This window comes from Idiotropiscis lumnitzeri, chromosome 20 (assembly GCF_059441095.1).
Source record: "Idiotropiscis lumnitzeri isolate Australia: NSW breed Sydney's pygmy pipehorse chromosome 20, RoL_Ilum_1.0, whole genome shotgun sequence".
NCBI lineage: Eukaryota > Metazoa > Chordata > Actinopteri > Syngnathiformes > Syngnathidae > Idiotropiscis > Idiotropiscis lumnitzeri.
In genome coordinates, this window is record NC_142410.1 from 7,424,044 (window position 1) to 7,451,602 (window position 27,559).

Consider the following 27,559-nt stretch of genomic DNA (forward strand, 5'->3'; position numbering starts at 1 on the left):
TTCTCTCACACGATTCTTGAGCGAGAAGTCAGACACGATGGTAAGATTTCTACGAGAGTTATTTATTGATCTGTTGTGCGCCACTTGGGCATTTTTTTGGGGGGGAATTTTGTCTCACTCTGTTTTATTTATTGATTTACTTGTTTATTTTAATTTGGTGATTTTTGAACAGCCTTTGGCATGATTCTCTTCAGAAAAAAAAACGGATTTTATTTAATTTTTTTTTATTTTGCAAGTTTTTTAATATACTTTGTTATCCCATTTTGGACACTTTTGTGACCGAAAATGTACATGCACAAAACACAACTGTTAATCATCATTTTTGTAATTATTATTATTATTTTGCTTTTTTTCCCGTTGTCATGAAAATTATTGTTTTTTTTTTTTTTTTTACTTGGTGAGTCAGTCTGAAATGGGAAAATGATTGAATCTGGTGGAAAAATCCAAATCCTATCCAATATTTTTCTCCTAAATGCAATGCTTACATTTTACTATAATGACTGAAAGATGGTATGGCAGTTAATTTTTCGGTATTTTTGCCACAAAGATAACCAAAGGGAATATTTATTACAATATAAAAAGATGCTAATGAAGTCAAGTAACTTTTATTGCAAAATAGCACCAACATACAATATATTGTACAATATTTCCCTTTTTTTTTTCAAATAATAAAATTGGCCTTTTAAAGGGTTAAATTATTCCAGAGTTTTGAGACCTTTTGAGATTTTCATTCTGCATAAGGTCATATGCAGGAAAAGCTCCCGATGTGATGCAATGCCGTTCAAGCAGGCGGAGCTTTTATTTTGATTTTGGTTGATTTGGTACTCGGTTGATTAGTCAAGTCAGTTGGTTGAAGCTTCCTTTTGTCGTCTCTGCGGCAAAGTGGCACATTTCCATCAGGTCCATCCCTACAAAAAGCGGCCGAGTGGGCGTCCCGAGAGATGGCTGTCATTTAAAAGTGAATGTCCGAGCAGCACAGAAGGCTTTTTGTCGGCGGGCCCACAATGGAGGCTCTCCGGCTGGGAACGTGGACCACCTCCGCCCCGCGAGCGAACATAAAATGCTATCTCAGGGGGGGGGGGCATGAGCGTCCTCTGACAGCACACAGGTGAACAAGTCTTTCCCTAAAATATTTCAATGTGTGTCCTGCATGCGATCATGACCGCCACTTTGCTCCTTGTGGTACTTCCCGTGGTGTGGACCTGTGTTCCCCAGAAAGCAGGTAACAAGATTTTTGACTCACGGTTAGGTGATTCGTTGTATTTGGTGTTCAGGTTGGTTAGTTGATTAGTGGGTTACTTACTTTGTCTCTTGATTGTTAAATTTTTTTGTTACCTACTGTATTTTCCCGACTATAAGCCGCAATTTTTTTCCAAGATTTTGAACCATACAGCTAACAGAATGGAGCAGCTTTTCAGTGGATTTTTCTTCAACCAGTTGGGGGGGGCGCTATAGTTCAGAAAATACGCTAAATAAATATATTTTTTTTTCGTTGGGTCTGTTCTGTTTTAATTAGCAAAGTTGTTGCCACGTTAAACGTTTTCCCTGTTTTTAACAACTGCACTGTTTTAACAATCTGTTTACGTACCTTTATGTGGATTCACAGTACAAAATCGTGTACATGCTGTAAGCAACTCATTTTTTTTCAACACAGAAAACTGCGTATATATTATGCATTTTTTTAATTTTTTTTGTTATTATATATTGTATTTTTCATTTGTATTTTTTATTATTTTTATCCATCTATTTTTTTTTTAAATTTTTTCTCCCAAGCAGAGTTGCTACGGCTTATGTGCCGGTTGCGCCTTATAGACCGGGAAATTTGGTTGTTGGTTGGTGGCTTAGGCAGAAATGATTGCGCCTCTGAAATATCTCATCCACCTGTCCTCACTCTGCCGTGTGGGGCAGTGCCGCCTCCTGCCCCAGGATGCCAAGGTAACAGCGCTGTGCTTTGTCTGCCGTTTCAGATTACGTGATGGTGTCGTGCTTCCCCAACGCCATTATCGCCAACGTGCCCGAGTGTCCGTACGGCTGGGAGATGGAGCAGCTCTCCCTGGGGGGCGTGTGCCCTACAGGCGTGCATAGCTCCGGTTACTACCGCTTCATCATCCCTGACCTGACACCCAAAAACCACTCGTACTGCGGCACCCAATCGGAGGTGAGTCAACGGAAGTCGTGCGCTAACATGCTATCGTGCTAACTGTTACCCCGGTCATGTCGGAGCTCTGCACACCCGTTTGGGGCTTGTCAGTCCGGCACCATCTGGATGACACAGGCTTGCACTTTTCATGTTTGCGCAATGACTTTAAAAGGAACCGTTTTATTGTTCTTCTTCTGTGGCTACTGCCAAATATCTCGCCTCCCGCGCGCAGTCAGAGCGTCGCTGTGTGACGCCAGTGCGACTATTGAATGGTGGCCAAAATCAGCCCAGTGCAGCCGCCATGACAACGTTGTGTGGAGGATCGTGGCTTGCTGCTGCCTGCCTCACTTTGATCTGCCCGAAACAGGCCGACATAGAAGACCTAGAAGCAACACAGCCTTTTGCAAATTCTTTAAACTAGGCAAGTTGGTTTCAGATCTCATGGCGCACCCCCTCGCCCCCGCGCATACCGTAAAACAAAAGCGAAGGGGTTGGGCTTGGGAGCGTCTTTAGGTTGGGTTAAGGTTAGACATGTTGCGTTCGGGTTTCGGTAAAATTGGGTTTGGATGGGTTCGGTCAGGTTGGGGTTGGTGCGTGCACGTCACAGATTTGTTCTTTTTTTAGTACCCTTTGGCACTTTTAACAATGTAATCTCCTTCCTGCACAGTACATCCCTGGCAAAGACGCCCGTTACGTCTTCTTCAACTCGGTGGTGTCCAACGACACATCCCTGACGCTCAGAAACCAGCCGGTCAACTACACTTTCAGCTGCGTTTATCGCGCCACCTACCTAGTCAACAACGCCGTCTTCAGCCAGAGGTCACGAAGCACTTCATCCAGGCCTCGGAAAGAATTATGTGTGGACTGAAATGTCTCTGCTTTTTCCAGAGTGGCCACCGTCTACGTCAGCAACGGCACTTTGGGCTCCTTTATGTCGCAGCTGTCCATGGGTGTGTTCACGGTGAGTCGCCCCAATCCCGTAAAGACCACTGTGCTTGTGACAGTCCACGGACATGACGGGAATGTGCTGCTCCCAGAACGCCAAGTTCCTGTATGCCAAAGAGGCGCCGTACGTGATTGACACTTCCGAAATCGGCTCAGAAGTCTTCGTCGGCGTGGAGGCCAAAGGGCTGAGCGGACGTTTCCGGGTGGTCATAGAAAAGTGTTGGGCCACGCCGACGCCTTACTCCACAGATCGGAGGAGGTGGAGCCTCATCATCAACAGGTATGGAAATGTGAATCCTGCCTAGCAACAAGCGACAACGCAAGTTTTTTATTGCTGCATGTGCCCTATGAATTCTGCCTAGCAACAAGTGATGTGCCCAGAAACAAAAGGTTATTCTGTCTTTTACACCCCCCTCCCCGCTATGTATCCATACGCCTTTCATACGCGTCCCTTCAGCTGCCCCTCCGATGACACCGTGAACATTTTCGAGAACGCCAAAGACAGCCGCTCCACCTTCAAGTTCAACTCGTTCCGCTTCCGTGGGCAGGAGAAAGTGTCCACCGTGTGGCTCCACTGCGAGGTGCACGTGTGCGACAGCGAGCGGCTCATTTGCCAGACTGTGAGTATGATCGTCTCCGCTAATGAAGACTCTCCTTAAAGCTACCCCCCTCCCTGTGAAGAGTCCTTGTCCAGCCACGAGGCTGGCATCAAAAGCGGCGCAACACGGCGGCATCCTGACTGCTGAATTTTACATCAAAGGTATCGTAGAACACTTCAGCGGAAAAACTAAACCACTAAAATGCTTCTTTTTATGGCAAATGATATAAATTGGAATGTCTTTGCGTAATATAAATGTCTTCACAGCTAATGGATCCTCCAGTAAAGGACACATCATCGGTAAATATAAACATATCGTCATAATACATTTAAATTGAATGAAGCGTGCGTCTGTGTGTGTGTGTGTTGTGATAGCGTAATCGTGTGTGTCTTTTTTTTTTGTTTGTCGTCCAGGAGCGTCTCCGCCTCTCCTGCTGCTCATCCTAATCAACGCATGCTGTCATGCTTACACAACTAATCAGTGAACAAGCATCCATGTGTTGTATACTTGAAGGCGGGTGTAAACGACTAATCAACGAACAAACATCTGTATGTACTAAACTCGGAGGGGGAGTGCATGTTGCTAGTAATCAGCGAGTAAACGTTTACATTTACTGTGCTAGTAGGGAGCGCATACAGATACTAATTAGTAATCTAGTTTTAATCTACTGGTCGGGAGTACATGGAGCTGCATTCAATTTGATTTTATACATTTAGGGAGTGCATACAGCTACTAATTATATGAACCACAATTTTTACTCTACTTGTAGGGAGTGCATACAGCAAAACAACACATACTGTATCCATATTATCAGATTTTCTGATTGCACTCTTTAAAATTTAAGTCAATATGGATGTTTTATTTTCCCCGATTGGCCTCTATTATCTCTATGCACTCCCTATAAGACGCATAAATTCTATATTAATCTGTACTAGATGTATGAAATCAGACAATACTCGGGTGGATTCATACTTGAGATTAGATTACTTAATTGGTTTAGTCCAATCTATTGTGATCTCATGTTTTTTTTTCACGTGGAAATATACAATTTATTTTAAAACCCTCAACTGTATTCTTGTGTCTTGAGGTCCTCTTGAAAAGTACCGATAAATTAATATAAATGTCATTTTGTAAATTAAATGTCCGCTGGAGGCAAGGCGACGTCGTCGCCGGCAGGTTTTTTGCCCCTTTTGTCCGGAGCTCTGCACACTCCCGTTTTCTTGACACGCCACCAAATAAATAAATAAATACAATTAGAAACATAACAGCAATGTCTGGCGGAGGAGGAGGAGGAGGAGTACGTGGCCGTACCTCTGCTGCCAGCTGGAGGCTCGCGTCCGCCTGTGCAGGGCTGAGAGCAGGGTTGAAACCTTGTTTGCTCAGCAGCCAGTAGGTCTTCTGGCAGCCTTTCCCCTGACACGAAGAGATCAGAAGGTGAGCGCACGGATGTAACACGCACACACAAGCGTGCGTGTTTCAAATCACCTTCATTTCGATTTCTCCCCTTTCCTCCAGCTCAAATGAGCCCACCTGGACCAGAATGTCTGCGGTGCACTGGGAGATGTGAATCTTCAAAGCTGACGAAACGGAAAAGGGAAATATGACATTGGTCAGTTTGTGGGCACACAAGGTTGGTATTCGTTAAAGATTCAGCACTCGAAAACAGGAAATTTGGTTGACATGTCGATCATGAGTAGACCCACCAAAAAATTGGAAAAAAAGAAAACACAATCTAAGTTTGACATTTTAGCCTTCGGTGGCCATTGCTGGGTTTTTTTTTTTTTTTTTAATTAAATTTTTTAATTAATTTTTTAAATGAAGCCCTCAAATTCAGTTCATCATTAGTAGACCCACAAAAAAGTCTCACGAAGCAATCCTTGAAAAGCCACACAATGTCTGTCATTTTGCTCTGAAGTTGACATTTAATGTCAATTTCGTGATTTCAAAGATCCTTTCAACATTTTGAAAATTCAGCATCCAAAATCACCGGTAACAATCTACAAGTCTGGTAGATGTCGATCATGGGTAAGCCCACAAAATAGTTTGAAGAACACATGGTGGAAAAGATTTCCAAAGTCCCATTTATAGCTTTGAAAATTCCGCCCCCAAATCCAATTTTACTTACCAACGTGAACTTTGGTAGGCACGTCTATCATGAGTAGATACATCTTAGAATAGCAATTTATTCTGATTATTTAAAAAGTAAATCAACATATTTTTGCGGGTTGTCTCACGCAAGCTGTTGCTCTCCATTCGAGATGCCATGTTGACCGTATCGCCAAATAAACAGTAGCGAGGCATCGTGCTCCCGACCACGCCGGCGACCACTGGACCTGCCGGGGAAAAAAAATAAATAAATTAAAAAAACACCGCCGCCATCTTCCTGCTTTGCAACATTTTTGCTTTGTCGTTTTTGGCGTTTAGCTCACACCTGAGTGGATGCCGATTCGGATGGCCAGGCTCTCGGAGGGCATGTGTCGTATCCGGAAGCGCTTGATGGCGCTCAGAAAGTGCAGGGCCATGGTGGCGATCTCCACGGCGTGCTGTTGGTCGTTGGTGATGGGCAGGCCGCTGGCCACCATGTAGGCGTCGCCGATGGTCTCCACCTGGAAGACGTCGAAAGTACCAAATACGAATCGGGCTGACTGTACTTCTACAATCCAACTTTTTTTTTTTGTTGTTGTTTTGGGTCCATGCACCTTGTAGACGTCGTACATCCTGATGATGTCATCAAAGAGGCTGTAGAGGTCGTTGAGGAACATGACCACCTCCATGGCCGAGCTAACGGCGCACATGGAGGTGAAACCCACGATGTCGGAGAAGAAGATGCTCACCAGGTCGTAGCTGCGAGGCTCCACCGACTTCCCGGCCATCAGCTCGTCCGCGATGTACCTGCGAGATGACACGTCACCGTGGGAGGGGACTTAAGAGGTTGCGGCGGCAACGCGGTTACCTCGGCAACATGCTGGAGAGAAGCTTGTCTGCACGAGTCTTCTCTGCGACCAGTTGGTTGGTCCTCTCCTCCACCACTTCCTCCAGGTGACTGGCGTATTTTTCTAGCTTCTCCACCATGTTGTCCAGAATGTTTGCATGGCTGCGGCGCAGGTGGTGAGCAACACTCATAAAATATTTAAAACTCATATATTTTTGATTAAAATATAATTTATTTATTCAGGAAATGTTTCCAAATATTTTATATTGATATATATATCTTTCTATATATATATTTGATTATAAGAAGAGATTAGATTTATATTTACATATTAATTATGGACATTTTTTTTAATTATTGCATGGATATTGTCAACTAATCATTAACTTTTAAAATGATTTCAACCACTTATCTAATTTTTGAGAATATTCATGAAAATAAATTAATAACTGCTTACAAATATTTTAGAATGTACAGTATAAAATATAAATGTATTCGAATTAGTACTTGACATTTTTTGGAAAATATTTGAAACAACCATATTTAATTTATTTTAAAAATTGTAATTACAAAAAAATATTCAATAACTTTTTATTTTTTATGCATTTTTAAAAAATATGATCAATTTAATAATTTACATTTTAAAATTGTATTTTATTTACTGTTTTTATTTAAAAAATATTTGTAAAAAAAAATATTTTAAGTGTTCAAAATGTCCTAAAAAAAAAACCCATACATATCAATGATATTAATTTATCCGTTTTTAATATGCTTTTTTTGGGAAATGGCATTTTTTTCTGATTGTCTTAAATTCTCATACTCTACAGCACCACCTCCTAATTATTTATTTATTTATTTATTTTTTTTTTTACTCTGTTCTAGGGCTAAAATATGTTGACACGAGTCACATCCTTAACGTTGTTAAATCAGTTGAGGTGATGTTTGAAGAATAATGGGACCTGTCTGGGCTGGCTTCCTTCAGCTGTCTTAGAATGGACCTGAATGGTGGTCGGTGGTCAGGGATTTCATTCCAACAGACCCTGAGCAGCGAGTTAATATTTTCATCGCACAGGTCGGACAGGACCGGTCTGAAGGGCTCGCCGCGAAAGGGCCCCTGCAACCTCGTGATGATCTCTGCGGACACAAATTGACGATGGTAGATGGACACTTTCGAGGAATGAGGTGAAAATGTTTTCACCGCAACCTTTGGGCTCCATGTTGAGGTCATGGTACGGCCCGCTCTTAGAGTTGTACATGAGCTCCCACAGGATGATGGCAAAGCTATAGACGTCCCCTTTGGGGGTCCCGTTGACTTCGGGGTCGACTTGTCGCAAAAGCTCTGGTGCTGTCCAGTACAACCCTGCAAAGTCAGACGTATTAGTTTCTTGAAACGTTTAATGATTGTCTAATGTAGTTCCAGTTTCAATTCGGGAAAATCTCAAGGAAGTTTGTCTTGAAGTATCCGTGCAACTGGCCAAAATGAACCTAAAATGGCCGCATCAGAGCAAAACTGAAGACTTTGTGTGTCTTTGCAGACTTTTGTGAGTCATCTCATGAAAAACATGTCTAGCAAATTGCGTGTCGCGAAGTGAAACTGGCTCCAGGGACTGAATTTTCAAAACATTCTTGTGGTTGAGTTTTTTTTGCTTTCAAGGCTATTCATCAAACTTGTGCCGCTTGCATGCAAGGATGAAAATTGAAATGTTCCACAATTTGGTTCTAATTTGGTCACAACGGCAAAAACTGGAGGAGTTTGTCCTTGAATGATCCCTAACTCATTTACTGCCATTGACGGCTAAAGACGTCGAATATTCATTTGTTTTACTTGGATGGTTGTGAATCTAAAACAGCCAAAATGAGAATGAGCCTGAAATGGGAATTTTAAACTTGACTTGTGTTGGATCACTTTTGTGGCTCTATTGCTCTCATAGTAGAATTTCAAGCGTTTCCTCTAACCTTCATATTTAGGACTTCCCGGCGGGCCACGGTTGCCTTTGGTGCCGTATTTAAACTCCCACAGTCCGAACCCGGAGAGTTTGACCTGCAGCCGGCTGTCCACCATGCAGGTGCTGGTCTTGAGGTTGCCGTGGAATTTGAGCCCGCTCTTGTGGATGAAGTCCATTCCCTGCAGGAGGTAACATGCGTCACGGCGAGGGCGCGGCGGGATTCTAGAGGCGACCCGGTGTAAGGCGACACCTACGTTGACAATGTCATAAGCGAAGGAAAGCTTGAACATCCCGTCCAGCTCCACGTCGGAAGTCTTTAAAACGTCCTGCAAACAACAACAGCAACACTAAAATTTTTTTTTTTTTTTTTTTTTGTAGTAGCACACCTCACTGACCTTCAGGCTGCCTTTCCTGCAATACTGCACGACCAGACAAATGTTGGGCGGCTCCACGCAAGCGCCGAAGAACTGCACCAGGTTCTCGTGCTTCATCTCCTTCATCTGTCTCGGTGGACGTGGACGCCATTTTAGCAAGGCGCCATTAGCAACACGTCGCCTTAAAGTTCTCGGAAGAACGTTACCACGTTGAATTCAGCCAGGACCGAGGCCCTCTGGAGTTTCTCGCAAACGTCCTTCTTGATGTACTTGATGGCCACGTAATTCCCCTGCGTCCAGTCACAAAAATCGAGAGTGACCACAAGCACAAAAGAATCAGGATAAGTGAAAGGAGGCGTTTGCTTCAACTTCCTCTATTCAGACAAGACAAAATTTTACAAAATGCAGTCTGATTTTTTTTTTTTTTTGCTTTTTCTTCCACACCAAACTCACCCAAGCACTACTTTTACATGGAACTTTATTTGGACTTATATTAGGGGATATAATTATTTGTGTGAAAGGGGGAGTGTTCTCTTCAGCAGTCTTTAATCTCATCTCAGGGGGCGGCCATTTTGTCACGTCTGCCGGCTGCAAATGACATCATAGTTGCTCAAAGCTAACTCAGGTGTCGACCAATCACGACTCACGTGTTTTCTAAAGCTGAGCCATGATTGGTCGCTGAGCAACTGTGATGTCATTTTCCGTTGGCCGTCCCTTGAGATGGCTAAAAATGGGCGGAGTTTACTGCTTAACTCATATTCTGCAACGAAATATTAATCAGAATGCCATAAAACATATTCCAATTTTTGGGTTGACTTCCCCTTTAAATATTCTACATATTTTTTAAATTTCATTTTCCATCCATCCATCCATCATCTCTATGGTGATTATTGTCATTTTGGGGTAGCTGGTGAGCTGAATTTAGGCGAAACCAGTAAACCCTTTCGACAATCATCGCGTCCGTACCTGGTAGAGGCCTATGGTGGCGTAGATGTGCTCTTTTCCCATTTTGTCTTTGAAGCCATAACTGTTAGTCGACAAGGTGGAGTACGAACCTCCGCTGCCACTCAGAGTCTTGGTGGTGCTCAGCGACACGCCCTTGACCCCCTGGATGAAGACCACTCAAAACAAACCCGCACAAACATCAAACTTCACGTGGACACGTACTGACGCCTCCCTGACGATGGTGAAGTCGCCGTAGTCGATGATCCACCAGCGCGAGTCCTCCAGGCTGGTCTGGAGGCGTAGCTTCTGCGACACCAGGATGCCGATGCCCAGCACGGCCAACGCGCCAATAATGGGGAACGTGACCAGCAGAGCCAACAGGATGATGTCTGACATGACGGCACCACATGGCAGGTTAGTAACATTGAGTCACCCCATCCAACTGGGGTCTATGGAAAAGCATATGAGCAGAGCTAAGTCCATGTAGTAGTGTACTCGTCCTCACTAAAACATGACAATGCACGACTGTAGTTGAACGACTGCATCTTACTAATCGCATTTTTTCCACTCGTGCCTTCCAATTCTGTATGGCACACTAGTAGGATGACTTTTGCATACTAGGATACTAGTGAGGCAAAATTGTGCACTAGTTTACTAGTGAGGCTAAATTATGCACTCGTGTACTAGTGAGGCAAATGGTGCACTAGTTGACTAGTGAGGGAAATTGTGCACTAGTTTACTAGTGAGGCTAAATTATGCACTAGTGTACTAGTGAGGCAAATTGTGCACTAGTTGACGAGTGAGGGAAATTGTGCACTAGTTGACTAGTGAGGCAAATTGTGCACTAGTTGACTAGTGAGGCAAAATTGTGCACTAGTTGACTAGTGAGGCAAAATTGTGCACTAGTTGACTAGTGAGGCAAATTGTGCACTTGTTTACTAGTGAGGTGAAGTTGTGCACTAGTTTATTAGTGAGGCAAATTATGCACTAGTTGACTAGTCAGGCAAATTCTGCACTTGTTTACTAGTGAGGCAAAATTGTGCACTAGTTTATTAGTGAGGCAGATTATGCACTAGTTGACTAGTGAGGCAAATTCTGCACTAGTTTATTAGTGAGGCAAATTTTGCACTAGTTTACTAGTGAGGTTAAATTGTGCACTAGTCGACTGGTAGTGTTACTAGTGAAGCTGGAGATGTTGACTAGTCAAATTTGTCACTTCAGCTTGGGTCGATATTGTATTCTGAACAAAAATATCGCAGTAGCACACTATAATATGGAAAGTGCTTTAAATAAAGTTGTATTGTATTATTTCCTTGTCCGCAAGATGGTTGAGTGTACCGTTACTGAGCCATTCACACAGCTCGTTGTTGAAGCCACATTCAGGGTTGTCGGACGGGGGTCTTCCTTTTGGCCAGGTCACTGCGGTGAACATGGGCGTCGGCCTGAAAACACGAACTTTAATGATAATTGATAGAGTGTATCAGGAAAGTAAGTATTCATTTTTCAATCATTTTTGCACATTTTATGTTCGGCATATTCAAATGCCCCGTGCCTTTTTTTTTTTTTTTTTTTAATTTTGTCTACTTTTGAGGCATATTTTTCCCCAGACCATTTTGGTTGAACTCCAATTTTATTTTTATTTTTTATTATTCCGAGTCGGTCCATTATGGAGCTTCCTCTGTGCGGTGACTTTATTGCTTCTTACCGGATGCTTTTGCTGCGACTCTCAAAATGGAGAACGGGGACAAACGCGGCAGCGTCCCTGGCGTACTGCAGGTCGTAAATGGAATAGTCCAGATTTCTCTCCCCGTCCTCGTCAAAGTGGACCAGTCCTGACGCTCCTGCAGAGGAGCCTTGATCAGGGTTCCATTTGGAAGTTTGAAATGCAAAGTCGCTGCTCGCTTACCATAGAAGCGAATGCTATTCTTGTTCTTAAGTTTCTGCAGAATCTGACGTCCATCGTGAGGATCCTTGCCGTCTTTCAAGACCTCCTTCAAGGCCATAGTGTAGAGCAGCACGGCGTCGTGCAGGTAGGCTGAGTAGGTGCTCACCTGAAATGCATGCCATCAATATTCCTTTTTTCCCTTCCTTTCCTTTTTTTTTTTTTACCTCTTTCTCGGATGTCAGGTTGCTGCGAAATGGAGGCCCTTTGAGTCTCTCGAACACCTGCTCAAAGAAATCGTAGTACTCGTAGCCGTCGTACGACATCTGACCAATGATGAAGGTCATATCGAAGGCTCGGAGGGCCGCTCGGTTTATTTGGGCGTCCATTGAGTATTTCCACACATTGTCCTGCTCAGTGGAAAAGAATAAAACGCAATTTGGAACGTGAGTTGCCTCCAATCATCTTTGACATAATTGGCCAAAAGGCCGCATAGCGACGTCAACATTAGCGCGCTAGCTGAAAGAAGCGAGACCATTAAACATTCTTGCCGTTATCTGAGCCGACCTTTATATTTGCCGTGCTCAATGAGTGATGTCGATGCGAGAGTTTTACTCACCATGCCGCCACTGACCTCAAAATGCTGGACCAGGAAGAACACGTAGTCGCCACCCATCAAGCCTTGCCGCTCGGCTTCGAGCAGCAGCGTCAGAGAGTCGTCCTTGTTGGTCAGGACCACGATCACTGTGCCCAACAACAACACAATTACGTTAGCAACTAAAAATACCAAATTGTTTAGCCACGGGATAAATATCAGGTGGTCCACGTCGGTTCACCTCTCGCCACAGTGGCGATGTACTTGACGTTGCGGTAAACCAGCCGCGCGTCGCTGGTGTCAAATTTGATGGCGGCCGTCAGCTTGAACTTTGACCTCAGAGGCGTCTCCACCGTTTTCCACAGCGCGTCCACTTTGTCCCAAGTGTTAGAGTCCAGGCCGCCACCGATCATGGCCACGTGCGTCCACCCGAAGAACTCCAAGGTCTTTACCAGGACCTCGGAGCTCCTCTTGAGCGGCGGCACCACGTTGATGTACGAGTCGTACACGTCGCCGTTGTCCATCTTGGACGATTGGCCCACGAAACCGAACATCGGGATGCTCCACGTGGAGGCGATCAGGCCGGTCACCTACACAAAAATAAAACTGCTTGTAATCATTTATGTAATTGCTCGTTGGTATGATCATTTGATTGCCGCTTTTGCCTCTAATTTATAATTACCATCTTTCAATAACACAAAGTCAATAAAAGTCGTACCTCGGCTTCTTCTGGACACGCTGGCCCAAAGACGGCCGACACATTGTCCCTCCACACCTGCTGAATGAAGCCCCCCAAAGACAACTTGGGGCTGCAAGCCGTGTCCATGTAGACGAAACCCAAAGTGTAGTTGCCCAGGAAGGACGGGTTGGCGTTCACCTTGTCTACGGCGATCTGGATCGCAGAACCCAGACGCTGGGCGCTGAAGGGAAACGACGAGTTCCAAGGAGCCTGGAAGCCGATCAGCAGCTTCGGGCTGGCGGGGGCCGAGTCGGCACCCGCGGCGGCTGTCAAGGCGAGTATCAGGTGGCGCATCAGGGTGACACCTGAGGACCATCTCCCCATCGTCGTCATCACGCTACAAGTGACTTGATGCCACACGGCTTAAATAGCAAGCCCAGCATCACTCACACCCAAAGGTGATGCTGCGCAGGAGGGGCCAAGCCTGTTTGGAATGTGCTGCCTTTAAAACATAATATGAGATGTTACTTGAATTGTGTTTTTTTGTTTTTTTTTTATCCTCACATGTCACCAATATGGTCGCCAAATTATTTTGAAAAAGATCTCGGGATGATATCTTATTGTACGTGGTTACACAATAAACCTGAACCTAATTCTTATTTTTTTATTCTTAAATTATGTCATCTATATTTGATATTTAAAAATGAAGTGTAAATAAATAATATATTGTCATTTATTGTGTATTTGAAGAACACTCATCCTAAAACGTTTGTACTCAAATTTTTATTTATTTTTATTTAACAGGTCAATTTGACATGCAGTATAATAAAGAGAGTGAAACTAACTTAAAAAAAAAGGTGTGGACGAAATAAAGGATAAAAATTGTGGACATTATGAAGTTCTTAGCAAATTCCAAAATATATCATTTAAAAAAACTCTCTCTCTCTCTCTCTCTCGCTCTGTGTGTGTGCGCATGTGCACTGTATAGAGAGAGCGATTAGAAGATAAAAAATGAGATAAGGACATATTTGATGCGCTTGATGAGATTTTATCAACAAATTCCGAAGGTTAATTATCACCTGTGTTGATAGATGGGGTTGTCAAAGTTCATGACAATCGCTTTTGTCAGCCCATAGAAGCAGAGTGTGAAAAATTATTTTTTTTGTTCACTGTTTGCTAACAATTAAATTAATGTGCAGGGGTGGTTGAGGAAAATAACGCATGTTTAAAAAAAAAAAAAAATGCTGCTGCTGACATGCACACACCAGCACAGCTGCATGCACTCAGATGCGCTAATGAGCACAGGTGAGTGTGTGCGTGTGCATGTCGTGTGACATTAATGGCAGGCGCCAGGTCGCGTTTCCACCAGGGATCCTCACCCATCTCTACCTGGACGGCCCTCGAACATCTCTGCTTGCACCGTCAGGTAACTTTCACATCAACATACATGAACATGCTGCTTGGCGTGTGCAGGCTTGTGAGGCCTGATTATGCTCACCCACAATACACCAAATGTGTTTACGTTGTCAATCAAAGCCATGTTGAGCGTGTACAGTGCTTGGGTGAAATGTTTTGAGCTATTTTTGTGCGGTTTTATATTTTTGATGATTCTTGTGGCATTTGCAGCACCACTTTTCATATAGTTTGGATGCTTTTGTTTTTTCTTGTTTTTATGGTAATGTAGGGACCTGCTGTGTGTGTGTGTGTGTGTGTGTGTGTGTGTGTGTGTGTGTGTGTGTGTGTGTGTGTTTTTTTTAAAAATTTATTTATTTTTTTTAAATTGTAGGCCGTGATTGTATATAGAGAAGCTGGTTTGCTTGCTGGCTATTGTTGCATTGCTGTTGAAAAAGTCAAATGCTTTTGAGCAGCCAAGAGAGTTTAAATGTTGAGCCAGCATCAAATTGGCAGACTTGTTTCTTGTCATCTTGAATCGGATGTCACCCATCAATATCAGATCAGTAAGACAATAAATAGTGGGTGTTTTTTTTTTTTTTTCTTCCTATTGGCTGTTGGAACACAATTCAGTCGATAAAGAGACTGCTCCTGCTGTTTTATCACACGGTCAAAGTTTAAAGGTTTCTCTCTGTGTGACTTTTTATGACTTCTATGAGTTCTTTTTCTCCTTGTGGACGAAAGAAGAGCTGAGAAGCGGTTCTACTTTGTGCCTGCGCCGACAGAACCAGCCAACGACCGGTAAAAACTTTAGATGTATCGCGGTCTGAATAACTGAACTTCTCCCTTTCAGAATGTGATTACAAATTAAAAAAAGAGTTAGCGGTGTCCCGCAGGGGTCTGTCCTTGGACCACTACTGGTGCTGTTAAGTGTCTATCTGGGATGGGCAAACTTTTGTGCTCAAGGTCCAGATTTAATTTTGAAAGCAAACAGGATTTTTTTTTTTTTAATATTTATAAATATAAAATAAAAAATATTTGAAAACAAAAGAAGTTAATAAGCATTTTCAAAATTATTTAATTGTCGACTTCAGCAATGCTAGTATCGTGTTTGGAGTGCATATTCGCTTCCCAATGATGTTTATTAATAAACAAAATAATTAAGTCCAGCAATCTTTTGATGAACAGTTTGACTCATGCAAGGTGTTGACTTTGACCCCGATTCCCAGTCAAGGCTCTCCAACCTGACTTTTGCCTCTCTCAGCATAGGAGTGTGTGCGCGCCATGGAGTCCCTCTTCCAGCTGCTCTTCACGCCGCTCCCCACGCCGGCCGTCATCTCGCTGTTTGCCCTGGCCGCTGCCGTGCTCTTCTACCTCAACACCAGGCCCAGCCCCCTGCGGTCCCCCACTGACCTCAAATGTCAAACCCTGGGCATCAAGGTGTGATGTAATGACTCTTTAATTTTTTCTCATTAGGATATGTTCTTCATGCTTTTCTTTTTTTTTTTAGGATGGCGCTAGAAAGGTGGCCTTGCTCAAGGACAACAACAACCTGCTGGCTTACTATTATGATGACGCCAAGACCATCTATGAGGTGTTCCAGAGGGGCATGAAAGTGTCAGGTGACTTTTCGTCTGATAGTAAATGTGTTTGCTTTGCATTTGTTGTAAAGCTCATTGCTTATCATGTTTGCAGGTAATGGGCCGTGTTTGGGTTTCAGGAAAGCGGGGAGGCCATACCAGTGGCTCAGGTACAAGCAGGTAAAAACGCGTCAAATCCAGCCGCGTTGAAACCAAATCAGACCATTCCAATCATCTCCTGCCTTTTTTTTTGAAGGTGTCCGACCGAGCGGAGCACCTCGGCTCGGGGCTCCTTCAGAGGGGCTTGAAGCCCACTTCGGACACTTTCATCGGCATCTTTGCTCAGAATAGACCCGAGGTGAGCCCAAATGTCACCACGCGGCACTTTGAAGCCTTTCCCATGAGAATTTAATTTTTGCTTTTTGACTGCTTGGTTGCAGTGGATTATTGGGGAAATGGCCTGTTACACCTACTCCATGGTGGCGGTCCCGTTGTACGACACCTTGGGTGCTGAGGCGCTGGTGTTCATTATCGACCAAGGTAAGTGGCGGCGCTGCTAATTACAGCCCAGTAGCTCTTTGTTCCCTCAGATCGAAGCTCTTCTTAATAAGGTGGTAAAAATGATTGTTTTAATTTATTTGAATGGGTTGTCATTCTTGAAAACTGCAATTTTTGTTTCATGGAGAAAATGAGGAAAAATTCTGACCACAAAAGTCATTCTGTAGCCTCCACTTGGAAAATTATAATTGATAAATAAAATAAAATTAGCCCTCTGCACCACATTCACTTATTTGACACGTTGCATTACAAAAATGTCACTGCCACCACCAAACAACTTTTTTACTGATTTTAAAAAATATATTAAAAAAAAAAAAATATTGCTATGACTGAAATGAGACTGGAATAGATGAACACACTGGCAAAAAATTCTCAGGCTGAATTTCACTTTATTTATGCTTGGTTGTATTTCCCGGTTTATTTTTTTTTTTAGCTGACATCTCCACAGTGCTGTGCGACAACCAGAAAAAAGTTGAAATTCTACTGCAGAATCGTGAGAAAGGCCACACCCCTGTCCTCAAAACCATCATCGTGATGGACCCGTTCGACTCGGACTTGGCCCAGCGAGGCGCCAAATGTGGTGTGGATGTGGTGCCCATGCAGGACGTGGAGGTATCAAATCATTGCAGAGATTCAAAAGTAATGGGACATGACTCGATTTTCTCTTTTTTTGCATCACAGGCGGCAGGAAAAGGCAACCTCCAGAAGCCAGTGGTAAGCCATTTCCACATTTGGGACTCGGAGATGCCATGGACTTCACACCGCCACTGTCATAGTTGTAATTATAGCAGATACTAATTTCATGACTCGGTCCACTTGTCCGTCACAGCCTCCAAAGCCGCAGGACCTCAGCATTGTCTGCTTCACCAGCGGAACGACAGGTGGACATAAAAACTCTTCTCACCATCATGATTTTGCCGAATGTCATTTAGTGACTTAATGTGCTGTTTAACTTTCAAAGGAAATCCCAAGGGTGCGATGCTGACTCATGAGAACGTCGTCGCTGATGCTGCTGGTGTCCTCAAAACGTTTGAGGTCATTTTTATTGACTTTGTAGTTTGATCAATGCATATGATGAGAGATTTTAGTTGGAAAGCAAATTATTTGTCCCCTCAGATGACGGTTGTTCCAAATCCAGAGGACGTTACTATTTCCTTTCTGCCGTTGGCGCACATGTTTGAAAGAGTCGTGCAGGTAGGAAATTAGTTTGATGGTGTGACGTTGAATACTTTTAGTTGGTTTGCATGCAGTACACAAAAAACTTGTCAAGTTAAATCTTTCCAAAAATTTTTTTTTTAAGTTTTAGTCACCCTCTTGTTTTATTTCATCTTTAAAAAAAAAAGGTATTTTTTTTCTACAGATTGTCATATTTGGCGCTGGTGCTCGAGTCGGCTTCTTCCAGGGGGACATCAGACTACTTCCAGACGACATGAAGACCCTGCAGCCCACCATCTTCCCAGTCGTCCCCCGACTTCTCAACCGAGTCTACGATAAAGTTGGCATCGCCTTGCGTGGACATGCTTGACGCACCTCGCTGAGTTGTAATTTAATTTAATTTCTTTAAATATACAATTCTCACAATGTCCATTTTTGTTCAGGTGCAGAGCGGCGCCACGACGCCTTTCAAAAAATGGCTGCTCAACTTTGCAGTGCAGAGGAAACTGGCTGAGGTACGGGAGGGAATTGTCCGGAACAACAGCCTTTGGGACAAGCTCATCTTCCACAAAGTGCAGGTACGCCCGGCGACTCGGCGTGACGGCACAAAACGATGAGAGTGAAGTGACCCACCCGGGCTATCCGGTTAGGAGTCTCTGGGTGGACGGGTGCGCGTCATGGTGACGGGGGCGGCGCCCATCTCTCCTTTGGTGCTGGACTTCCTCAGGGCCTCGCTTGGTTGCCAGGTAACAAATGACGAAGCGGGAATTTGTCAATCAACTACCAGTTCAAAATTCCCTTTTGGGAAAGGTCAGTTGTTTGGGGACGAAAGAGCGTGCGCATTAAGCTCCTCCCATTTTCCCACCGTGTAGATCTTTGAGGCGTACGGCCAGACGGAGTGCACGGCTGGCTGCACGTTCACCATGCCAGGAGACGCCACGTCAGGTACAACGAATGCCAAAGTGACTTTTTCTGCAAAGAGCCGCAATGATGGTTGCGACGTTTACCGCAGGACATGTCGGCGTGCCGCTGCCTTGCAATGTGGTGAAGCTGGTGGATGTGGAAGAGATGAATTATTTCTCATCCAATGATGAAGGCGAGGTGAGTTTGTGGACCAGCTTACTTAAAGGAAGACTCGGTTAATCTTTTATTTATTTTTTTTTAATTTGGTCTCTTACAGGTGTGCATCAAGGGTGCGAATGTGTTCAAGGGTTACTTGAAAGATCCGGAGAAGACCGCTGAGGCTTTGGATAAGGATGGTTGGCTCCATACTGGCGATATTGGGAAATGGCTGCCCGTGAGAATAAAATATTACATTTATTTTTTTTTTAATGTGGTTTTATTTTGCTTACAATCGGATTTTTTTTTTTTTTTTTTTTTTTTTTTTGCCCCTGTGAGCCAGAGTGGTGTTTTGAAGATCATCGACCGAAAGAAGAACATCTTCAAGCTGGCTCAGGGTGAATACATCGCGCCTGAGAAGATTGAAAACGTCTATGTGCGCAGTGCCCCTGTGGCCCAAGTTTTTGTGCACGGAGACAGTCTACAGGTGAGACGGGCATGAATGCGCAATTAACGAACGGGGCTCTAAAATTTAATCTCCCCCACCAGGCCTTCCTGGTTGCAGTTGTGGTGCCCGATCCGGATGTCTTACCAGGTTTGGCCAAGAATCTTGGATTCCAGGCCTCTATTGAAGAACTCTGCAAAATCAAGGTAATGCTGCTGTGTGAAGGTATAATTTGAGGAAGGCTTTCATTGACTTAATTTTTCTTGCAGGAAATCAAGAAAGCCGTTCTCTCAGACATGATCAGTCTGGGAAAAGAAGCAGGACTGAAGTCCTTTGAGCAGGTAAATGCTACGACAACAAAAATTCTAACGTTGTCTACCTCCAACTTGCATTCTGACACTGTTTGTCATCCATGTGTAGGTGAAGGACTTGCATCTCCACCCGGAACAGTTCACCATTGAGAATGGCCTCTTGACCCCCACGCTGAAGGCTAAGAGGGCCGAGCTCAAGTCTTTCTTCCACATGCAACTCGACCAACTTTACGCACAATAAATGAACTTCCACTTACAGATGTTGTCAAATGTCATTTCCCTGCCCAAGTATCCATTCACATTATCTGCAAGGTGTCACACTTTAAGCCAACACTGCTCTCATGTGGTAGAACACTGTAGCACATGACACTGTTGGCTCAAATTCATTGGAAAACTTAATGTCATGATGTAGCTTTTACTACCCAAATTCAAATAAATGTATCCGCTAGATTGGCATTGATCACTTTTATTACTGTGTCAAAATCACCCATCCATCTTTTCTTTCCTTTTCCTTCTACAATGCAGACAAAAAAATAGCATTCACATTAACACCTATGAACAATTTTGAGACTTCAGGAAGCTCGAGTACGGGGCAAGAGCCCTTGCAAGCATGAACATGCAAACTTCACATATGAAGGCCTGAATTTGAACCCGTATTAGTGCATATACGGTTTATTTTATTAATCTGGCAGCTAAAGGATAAAAATATGCTGTTTTAATTTAGTCCTTTGGTAAAGGCAAGGACTCAAGCAAGAAAAAAAAAAGTACAAATAAAAATTAGCAATGCAAATGACAGAATGCTAAAGAATAAAATAAATGGGGAATAAATAAACTTAGTCATATTCTATTTTTAGGTAAGGATTTGGAAATATATGGAGACAAATTCAACCAAGAAGTGGGGAAACGTTGGTTTGGAAACCAAATTCGTGTACGTGTAAAGAATATCCCACAATGTTGTTGATGGGCCGTGTGTGACGTCATAGGCAGCATGTGGACGGCTCCATGTGACCCGGGTGGGTGGGGGTGTTCTGCTACTTTTTCCCACACTTGACTGACTGGAGGAGGAAGCGTCGCTTGTCACAACTCGCTCGTACGTCCGGCGGCTGACCCACTCTGACGCGCTCAGACTCTCCGCCGGCCAGCCGCGCCTCTTCGGACGGACCAACCTCCTCTTCCTTCGTTCTCGGCGTTGGGTCATTTTCGGAATTAAGTGGATTTTGTGGTGAAATCGTCCGAGGAGTGAAGTCACCTGGGAGGCAAAATGGCTTCTCCCGCCACAGGTGTTCGCCATCTCCAGGTAAGGAGACGACTCCCCTCTTTAGTCCGCTAATATCAAGCGAATGTTTTCTTTAAACACAATTCAAAAAGGAAAAAAAAATGCCGTGTTTATTATAAATGTCTGTCGTACAAACATTTAAATGGTTTGGAGTATTCTGAGAGCGCATGACTTGAATTAGTCGTTTTCACAGTGCTCTCAAACGGGGAGGAGGAGCCATTTAGCGTAATTGCTCTATTTTATGATGTCTTTAAATATGCTACATGTCCACTAATTGCGTTTATTACGTTCTTTGATAACTTTATTGGTCCCTTGCTGTATAAGCCACACACAGACTCCTAAGAGCCAAATGTATATAAAAAATTCATAAAGAATTCATCGTCTAAATTAACCCCTCCATCCATCATCATCATCATCATCATCATCATCATCATCCATTTTCTGTTGCATTTGTCCTCATTGGGGTCACGGTTGAATTCGAGTCTGTCCCGGCTGAGTTGACTCAAAGTCACTTGAGGTGAGAGTACCCCATGGACTGGTCGCCAGCCAATTGACATGCACACATGTAGGCTGGGTTTAAAAAAATTATATATCGGTTTTAGTCGATGTTCCTTTTCATAGCCCGATATCCATTCAGAAAATCATATATCAATACGTTTAAGAACAGCTTTTCACAGATTGTTTCTTCTGAGTATGCCTTCTATAGAAAAGTAAAATTGGTCAGCTCTAATGTAGACACTCAGACAGCTCACAAACGCACCAATGGTCAATTTTAGATTAGGATCCTCAATTTGCAAAAATGTGGGAGGTAATCCAGGATACAAAAAAATAAGCGCTATGAAAACATTAAAACTCAATTCGTCCACTTGGTAGGCTGCCTGAAAAATGCATTAATAATGCAAAGAAAATATGTCAAGTACGCATGGACTACAGCTGTTAGCATTCTGAAATCACTCCGCCAGCCTCTTACCTATTGGATGCACTTTCTGATGTCACCGTCATACGGAAGTGTGTAATTGTGATGTCCAGTAAACATTTTTTATGTGAACCTACTGTAAAGTCGTTTGAACGTTTTGGAATAGTTGTGCGCATGTACAATTTCAACAGTAGTCCTGGTTAATCGTCACTGCTGTTGCATAACTGGGGGTGTGTTTGTTTGTGTGTGTGCGTGTGTGTGTTCATATATTGTTTAATGGAGTCAGTGTTCATTGTTTTAGGTGTCACTCTGTACACACCGACTGAACCATTAACCTTGTTTCTTCTGACAATGCCAGCGCGGTAATGTGCTTAATATTCCAGAAATGGAAGCTTTTTCCTGCTAATGCTGCTTTTTAAGACAAAATTTAACAAAGAATTAGAGAAAAAGAAGAATGGAACGAGCACTTCAATTGCATCAAAAATCGCTGATGTCACGTAAACTCACACAAATTTGATATGAGCTATTCAGCTGCTCACCACTCTTGCTAATTTTGAGCCGTTGATATTTTTTCTCAGAATTTTGGCCTGCTAGAAAAAATGGTTGAAGTGGCCTTTCCAAACTCACTTTGCATTTTGACAGATTTAAATTTTTTGCAAAAAAAAAAAAACAAAAGAATTATTGGACACGTCACATCACTCCGGTTGAACTTTGTGCTTCTGTTGTTTTAATCATCTTAATTGTTCATTTTCAGCACAATTGTGTGCGTGTATCAGACCACAAAGTTGTGCTTGGATGAGTTTTGTGTGAAGGAATAATTTGGGGAAGAAGTCGAACCAATGGTGGAAATTTAAGCTGTAAAAAAAAAAATGCAAAGATGTTGCTCCCTTTAAAATTTCTGCCTCGTTTTTGTGCGTCAGAGTCAGGGAAGAGTGCTGCCGTTAAAATGTTGTCGTACAAGTCAAAGCAGCATGTTTGGAAGTGTGTGCGGATTAATGGTTGACCACAGCTCGTTCGAGGCACTAGCATTAGCGCTAATGGCTGCAAATACCAAACCGCTCCATCTGTGTCTCAGAGACGATATGCAGCAACGCTATCTTGCTAATCTTGGCGGTATTGTTTTATTTCATCCTGATTTGATTTAGATTTTTCCTTCTTGATTTATGGAAAAAATAATCCTTACAAATCAACTGAAATAAATCAATAGTTGTAATTGCCCATCCCTTCTGGGATGACACCTACGCAGGAAACAACACCTGTGCTCTCATTTCTTGGCCTTCTAAACGCTGAGCGTTCACACCACTTGTTGACAACCGCCGTGAAAGCTCGCGAGCGAGCGTGCGCACAAAAGCTCCAGCCGTTGTGTTTGGATTTACGTCGCAGGAGCTATTCACAGTCGCCCGCCCTTCATTGTGAGAAGAAAAGTCTGGTTTGCGCTGATTCAGCATGTCGCTTGGTTGGTGGCGGCGGCGGCGGCGAGTTCCTCTCCGTGTCGGCTATTGTCATGGAACCAGTAAACACCAGCTCAGCTCTGGCGAGCTAACGTCACCAGACAACGGGGTTAATTGTCCTCTGGATAATGACAACGGGGATGCTTAACAAGATGACTGACGAGATGATAAAATGAGTGTATCAAATGAAAATCGTGTTTAGGGTCCAGATGATTACAGAAAATTTTGCCTTTTCCGCCCAAGTTCACATAGAAGACGGTGAAGCTTGACATGATCATAATTTTATTACAGTTTTGAAGTGTTTACAAAGCTTTGCAAAGTGATATTGCTAACTAGTGGCTTGGCATGCTCATTACACCTTTATAAGTAGTTTTTTGGGGGGGCAGTTTGTGAGTATTTCCGTTTCACAAAGTTCTTCCAACACTTCCTGTTTTCCCCATTTAATTCAAAGCGCAGTGGAATTCCTTATAAAGTCCTGCAGATTGAATAAAAATATCAACATCGGCTGATAGGGTATTTATAATATTGTGCAGCACAAATGTAATATAAAAATACAAATTTTCCATGATGATACTTTTTGAAACTGCTCGGTTGAAACCACGTTCAAGTATGACGCCATTTGTGCGGAGACAAAGACGGATTGTCAAACATGGAAAGTCTCTTTGTGACTCATGTTTGTGCGTCTGCTTTATTTCACTTGTTGCGCGAGCGTGTATGCGCGCGCACGCGTGCGTGCACATGGGATTCCTCCTCTGCTGCGTAAATGAGCGTCTTTTATTCCACGATAACCTTTCCTCCCGCAGTGGCATTTTGGGAAAGGAGTCAGTTCAGGGGCGAGGGGTCCTCAACAAGGAGCCGTTTGCTTCTTTCTGTTTTTAATTTTTTTTATGTGGTTTCCATGGAGATGAAGTTGTTGTTTCCATGGCCGTCAAGCAACTTGTAGTCATGTTGCCATGGCAGCCAAATACAACATCCTAAGTCGTTTCCTCTTGGCCGGATGCGTTTAATTAGCATGGAGTATTAACGTGTGCAGCATCACACCGTTAATTGCTCAATTTAACACTTGAGCCGTATTGGGATGACACCAGAGCAATCCGATTGGATGATTTCCACGGGTGCTATTATCTTAAGTTATGGTTAATTTTTTTCTTTGGCGGTGGGAGCGCAACATTTAGATTCACGTCACAGCAATAAAAAGTATATGTTGTTGTTTTCCCGGCCTGTAAGAATTTGTGATTTCATCGGAAGGATTTAGCCTTGTAACAGGAAGTCGTCTGCGGAGGTGTCCTTTAAAGGCGACTGCTGGCTACCTCATAGAAGTCCATTAATTCCCACTAATGGATGTTTCAAAGGACAAGATCTCGTTTGGCCGCTCGTCAGGCACCGATGACTTTAATTTGTTTGTGTTGCAAACATGACAAGTGCCTCATGGCCTGTAATTGTTTGACTGGAGGCGTTTAAACTGACGATAGGGGTTTTATTTAACGGGGTAATTATTTTTCTTTTTTAGTCGCTTCTTTAGTTCAAAGTACATCCGCTATGCAGTTTAATGGCTCCTGTTATAATGTAGTTTGGTTAGATACACTTAAATGAAAATGATATTGAAAATATGTTTAGTATCATGTCAATAATTGTTTTTTCTATAAAATTGTGGGAAAAGAAAATCCTAGAACAGCCCAATGATTAATTATTCACCTTTTTATTCACATTTCTGCCATTAAATGCCACACACAAAATAGCATGGCTGATTCTATTATGTCAGAATTACGAATGATCAATTAATCGATTAATTATTATGCCCCTCCCATGTTCTCTAATGGCTCATGAGCTTGCGTTACCAGCACTGGCATGCTCTTCTTCTTCTTCTTTAGTCAGCAAACTAGTTAAGTGAATCACCAGCACCTCTGCAGTTCGCATCCATGTACTGCGCCCACTTCCAATTCCACGCAACCGTCGCAAATCTTAACCATCAATTATTCGCCTAATTGATTATACCCTCTTGGGTGGCTGCTAATGGTTCATTTGCACGCATTAGTATCCGTGTCACTGCCAAGCCGCGACTGGTTCTGCTATTTATGCTCTTGCGACCCTGAAACGTCACCTTTTGCCAGATTCTTTCATGCATATAATATGTGTCGAGGGTGCTCAATAGTGCCCGTTTCCTGCACGCTGAACGTTTGACAGTTGATGCTTTGAGATGGGCAGTGGCTTCAGGCAACAGGCACACACACACACACACCACACACACACACTTAGAGTAGAGTTGCTGGCAGAGATTTGTATGTCGTAAAGAATCACTCTTGTTCTTTGCAGTCCGAATGGAAGCCCTTAAAAGCGGACTGTGATTCTGGCAAACTTTCTATAAAGGACCTTTTATTGTGTACTGTGACTGCATCACCATTTGCCCTTTTGCTGCTGCTGACAAATGGAGGGATGGTGTTGATTACACCGTCTGATACAAGCACAAGCTCTGTGCAAATGGACAAGAAAGTCGTCATTATTCATTTTCTCGGAGTTCAATACTGATTAAAATGAGTGATGGGCATTTTTAATTCTACAAGACAGCCACTCTGATCACCATTATTCCACTTGAAGTCATCCGGTTGATTCTTAGCATCGATGTGAGCAATAGTTTACGTGTTTATAAATGAAAATGATAACAATTTAAGTGGCTTTATGGAGGAACTAGCACTCACACCCTATTTTTCTGGGGGAATTTTGATGCTGCGCTACGCCCATAATGCAAGGCATAGACAAAAATCTTTGCAATTTAACGTCGCCCATCTGTCTCGTATACTTCAAATTCGGGCTGACTCCCGATACCAGCCACCAATCTGACTGCATTAGCCACGCGCGAGCACTTACAAACCTGTTTGTCACTCCAACCACACGGCCGTTCTAACGGCTGTGTCGTGCAGCACTTATAGACTTGTATACATGAGCGTGCTTGTATAAAGCCGCTCCCGTTTTCCCACAAAGCCTTTTATGGCCAACTGCTCTCATAAAAGTATTGTGTTACCTGTGGTCACATGCGCAGCGCTCGCGTTGTCTTTGTGTTTGGCTTGTGTTGAATTCAATGACACAGAAGATGATGATAGTGAAGCATCATAAAGCAGGAATAGCCGATGAAGTGTATTTTGAAAAGAATTGTTGTCATGTCAGGACATGGCCACTAGATGTCAGACTGGCTTCTATTGTTGTTGGGTGTGCTTCAAACTGGTAAGCGTAGTTAGGGAGATTTGGTGGAGTGTGAAAATGCCAAATCATGATGGTAGTTATCATCGGTATTAGCATGATATTGCTAATGGGGAACATAAGGTGAAGTTCTGCAGTCTAGTAAGTGCCAAGCAATGAAACTCGAAATATAAAAAATAAAATAAAATGAAAGAAAAGAAAAAATCCACAAAAAAGAAAACTATCATAATAAAAGTACTTGACTAAAAATACTAAATATTCACCTCATCAAAAACACAAAAAAAATGTTTAATGTATTATAATTAAATTAAAATGCATAGATAGTTGAGAGAAATATACTTTTGGATAAAAAAAATACACAATTTTAATATTTAAAAATCTGAATATAAATATAAACATTGTAGGAGTGAAAAATGTTTGACAGAAAAATATAAAATCTAAAAAAAAAAAACAAGAAAAAAACCCAAATGTTTTACATCAGAAAATCAATTAACGAGAATGTTGTGAGTTTCAATTTCCTGATTTCCTGTTCTTATTTAGGCTGCAAAGCAGTTGGCAGAGAGTCCGTAGCGCCTCTGCTGGTCGCGGCCAACTCGTGCGCTTCATTATGCCTCATCCATCATCTCCAACCAATCAAGCGAAATGAACTGACCCCTGATAAGTGTAATCTTTGGTCGCACACTTTTGCAAGAAACACGTTAAAAAAAAAAATGTACCAATGACCTGCTACAGATTGTTGCTACTCCACTCCCACTTGTGGAGTGTGTGTGTGTGTGAGTGTGTGTGTGCGTACAAGAGAGACGCGCCGAGAGAAAGAGCGAGAAGGCGTCACTCCTGGTTCCTGGTTCCGCCCAGTCCAGTCAGTCCCCCTCGTTGCCTGGTGTGTGTGTGGGGGTGTGCGTGCGTGTGTGTGTGTGTGCCTGCGCCACACACACACACACACACACCTACACGTCATTGTACTCATCCATGCCGGATTAAAACCGCTTGTTTTTTGTTTTTGGGGTGTGTTTTTTTTTTTGTTTTTTTTTTTCCTTGGGTGGTGGGTGTAAACAAAGGGCCCCTGGGGACCCTCACGGCGGCCGCCATGAGCGAGGAGGTTCGGGAAAAGACGCCGGGCAAGTCGGCTCACCGCAAGAAGAAAGGAAAGAAGGTAGAAAGAGGTTCAGTGTTTTCTCAAATGT

At 43.1% G+C, this 27,559-nt stretch overlaps 4 protein-coding genes across 5 annotated transcripts in view; 3 read left to right on the top strand and 1 right to left on the bottom strand.

The window, feature by feature from the left end:
• Positions 1-1,158: 1,158 nt before the first annotated feature.
• Positions 1,159-12,774, top strand: tectb (tectorin beta). Its single transcript, XM_088285237.1, has 15 exons — positions 1,159-1,222; positions 1,968-2,158; positions 2,808-2,959; positions 3,029-3,101; positions 3,178-3,365; positions 3,543-3,705; positions 3,767-3,845; positions 3,951-3,983; positions 4,098-5,118; positions 5,200-5,314; positions 6,109-6,266; positions 6,391-6,723; positions 8,683-10,295; positions 11,819-11,911; positions 12,724-12,774. The coding sequence occupies exons 1-9, from the start codon at positions 1,159-1,161 to the stop codon at positions 4,166-4,168; spliced, it is 1,014 nt and encodes a 337-aa protein (XP_088141363.1). The 3' UTR covers positions 4,169-5,118; positions 5,200-5,314; positions 6,109-6,266; positions 6,391-6,723; positions 8,683-10,295; positions 11,819-11,911; positions 12,724-12,774.
• gucy2g (guanylate cyclase 2g) lies at positions 4,712-13,420 on the bottom strand. Its single transcript, XM_088284551.1, has 22 exons — positions 13,077-13,420; positions 12,600-12,948; positions 12,398-12,507; positions 11,991-12,173; positions 11,788-11,932; positions 11,587-11,722; positions 11,220-11,323; positions 10,104-10,270; positions 9,903-10,043; positions 9,143-9,226; positions 8,958-9,062; positions 8,817-8,888; positions 8,573-8,741; positions 7,821-7,976; positions 7,576-7,750; positions 6,638-6,778; positions 6,384-6,576; positions 6,116-6,290; positions 5,919-6,017; positions 5,170-5,261; positions 4,996-5,097; positions 4,712-4,903 (listed from the first exon to the last, which is right to left on the bottom strand). The coding sequence occupies exons 1-22, from the start codon at positions 13,389-13,391 to the stop codon at positions 4,820-4,822; spliced, it is 3,297 nt and encodes a 1,098-aa protein (XP_088140677.1). The 5' UTR covers positions 13,392-13,420; the 3' UTR covers positions 4,712-4,819.
• Positions 13,421-15,702: 2,282 nt separating this feature from the next.
• On the top strand, positions 15,703-19,795 carry acsl5 (acyl-CoA synthetase long chain family member 5). The gene is made up of 20 exons (XM_088284374.1): positions 15,703-15,869; positions 15,940-16,051; positions 16,125-16,189; positions 16,266-16,367; positions 16,450-16,549; positions 17,001-17,179; positions 17,249-17,281; positions 17,397-17,448; positions 17,529-17,602; positions 17,684-17,761; positions 17,928-18,062; positions 18,166-18,300; positions 18,373-18,468; positions 18,595-18,667; positions 18,735-18,823; positions 18,903-19,019; positions 19,125-19,268; positions 19,331-19,432; positions 19,496-19,567; positions 19,647-19,795. The coding sequence occupies exons 1-20, from the start codon at positions 15,714-15,716 to the stop codon at positions 19,776-19,778; spliced, it is 2,046 nt and encodes a 681-aa protein (XP_088140500.1). The 5' UTR covers positions 15,703-15,713; the 3' UTR covers positions 19,779-19,795.
• Positions 19,796-20,592: 797 nt separating this feature from the next.
• Positions 20,593-27,559, top strand: part of LOC148317400 (ankyrin-3-like) — a 66,023-nt gene continuing 59,056 nt past the window's right edge. The window contains exon 1 of one of the 2 annotated variants that reach the window (XM_088284994.1): positions 20,593-20,834. In XM_088284994.1, coding sequence (XP_088141120.1) covers positions 20,799-20,834 — 36 coding nt within the window. In that variant the 5' untranslated portion in view covers positions 20,593-20,798. Of the gene's footprint in view, positions 20,835-27,221; positions 27,529-27,559 lie in introns of those variants that run through there. The other variant, XM_088284988.1, reaches the window with a different exon arrangement.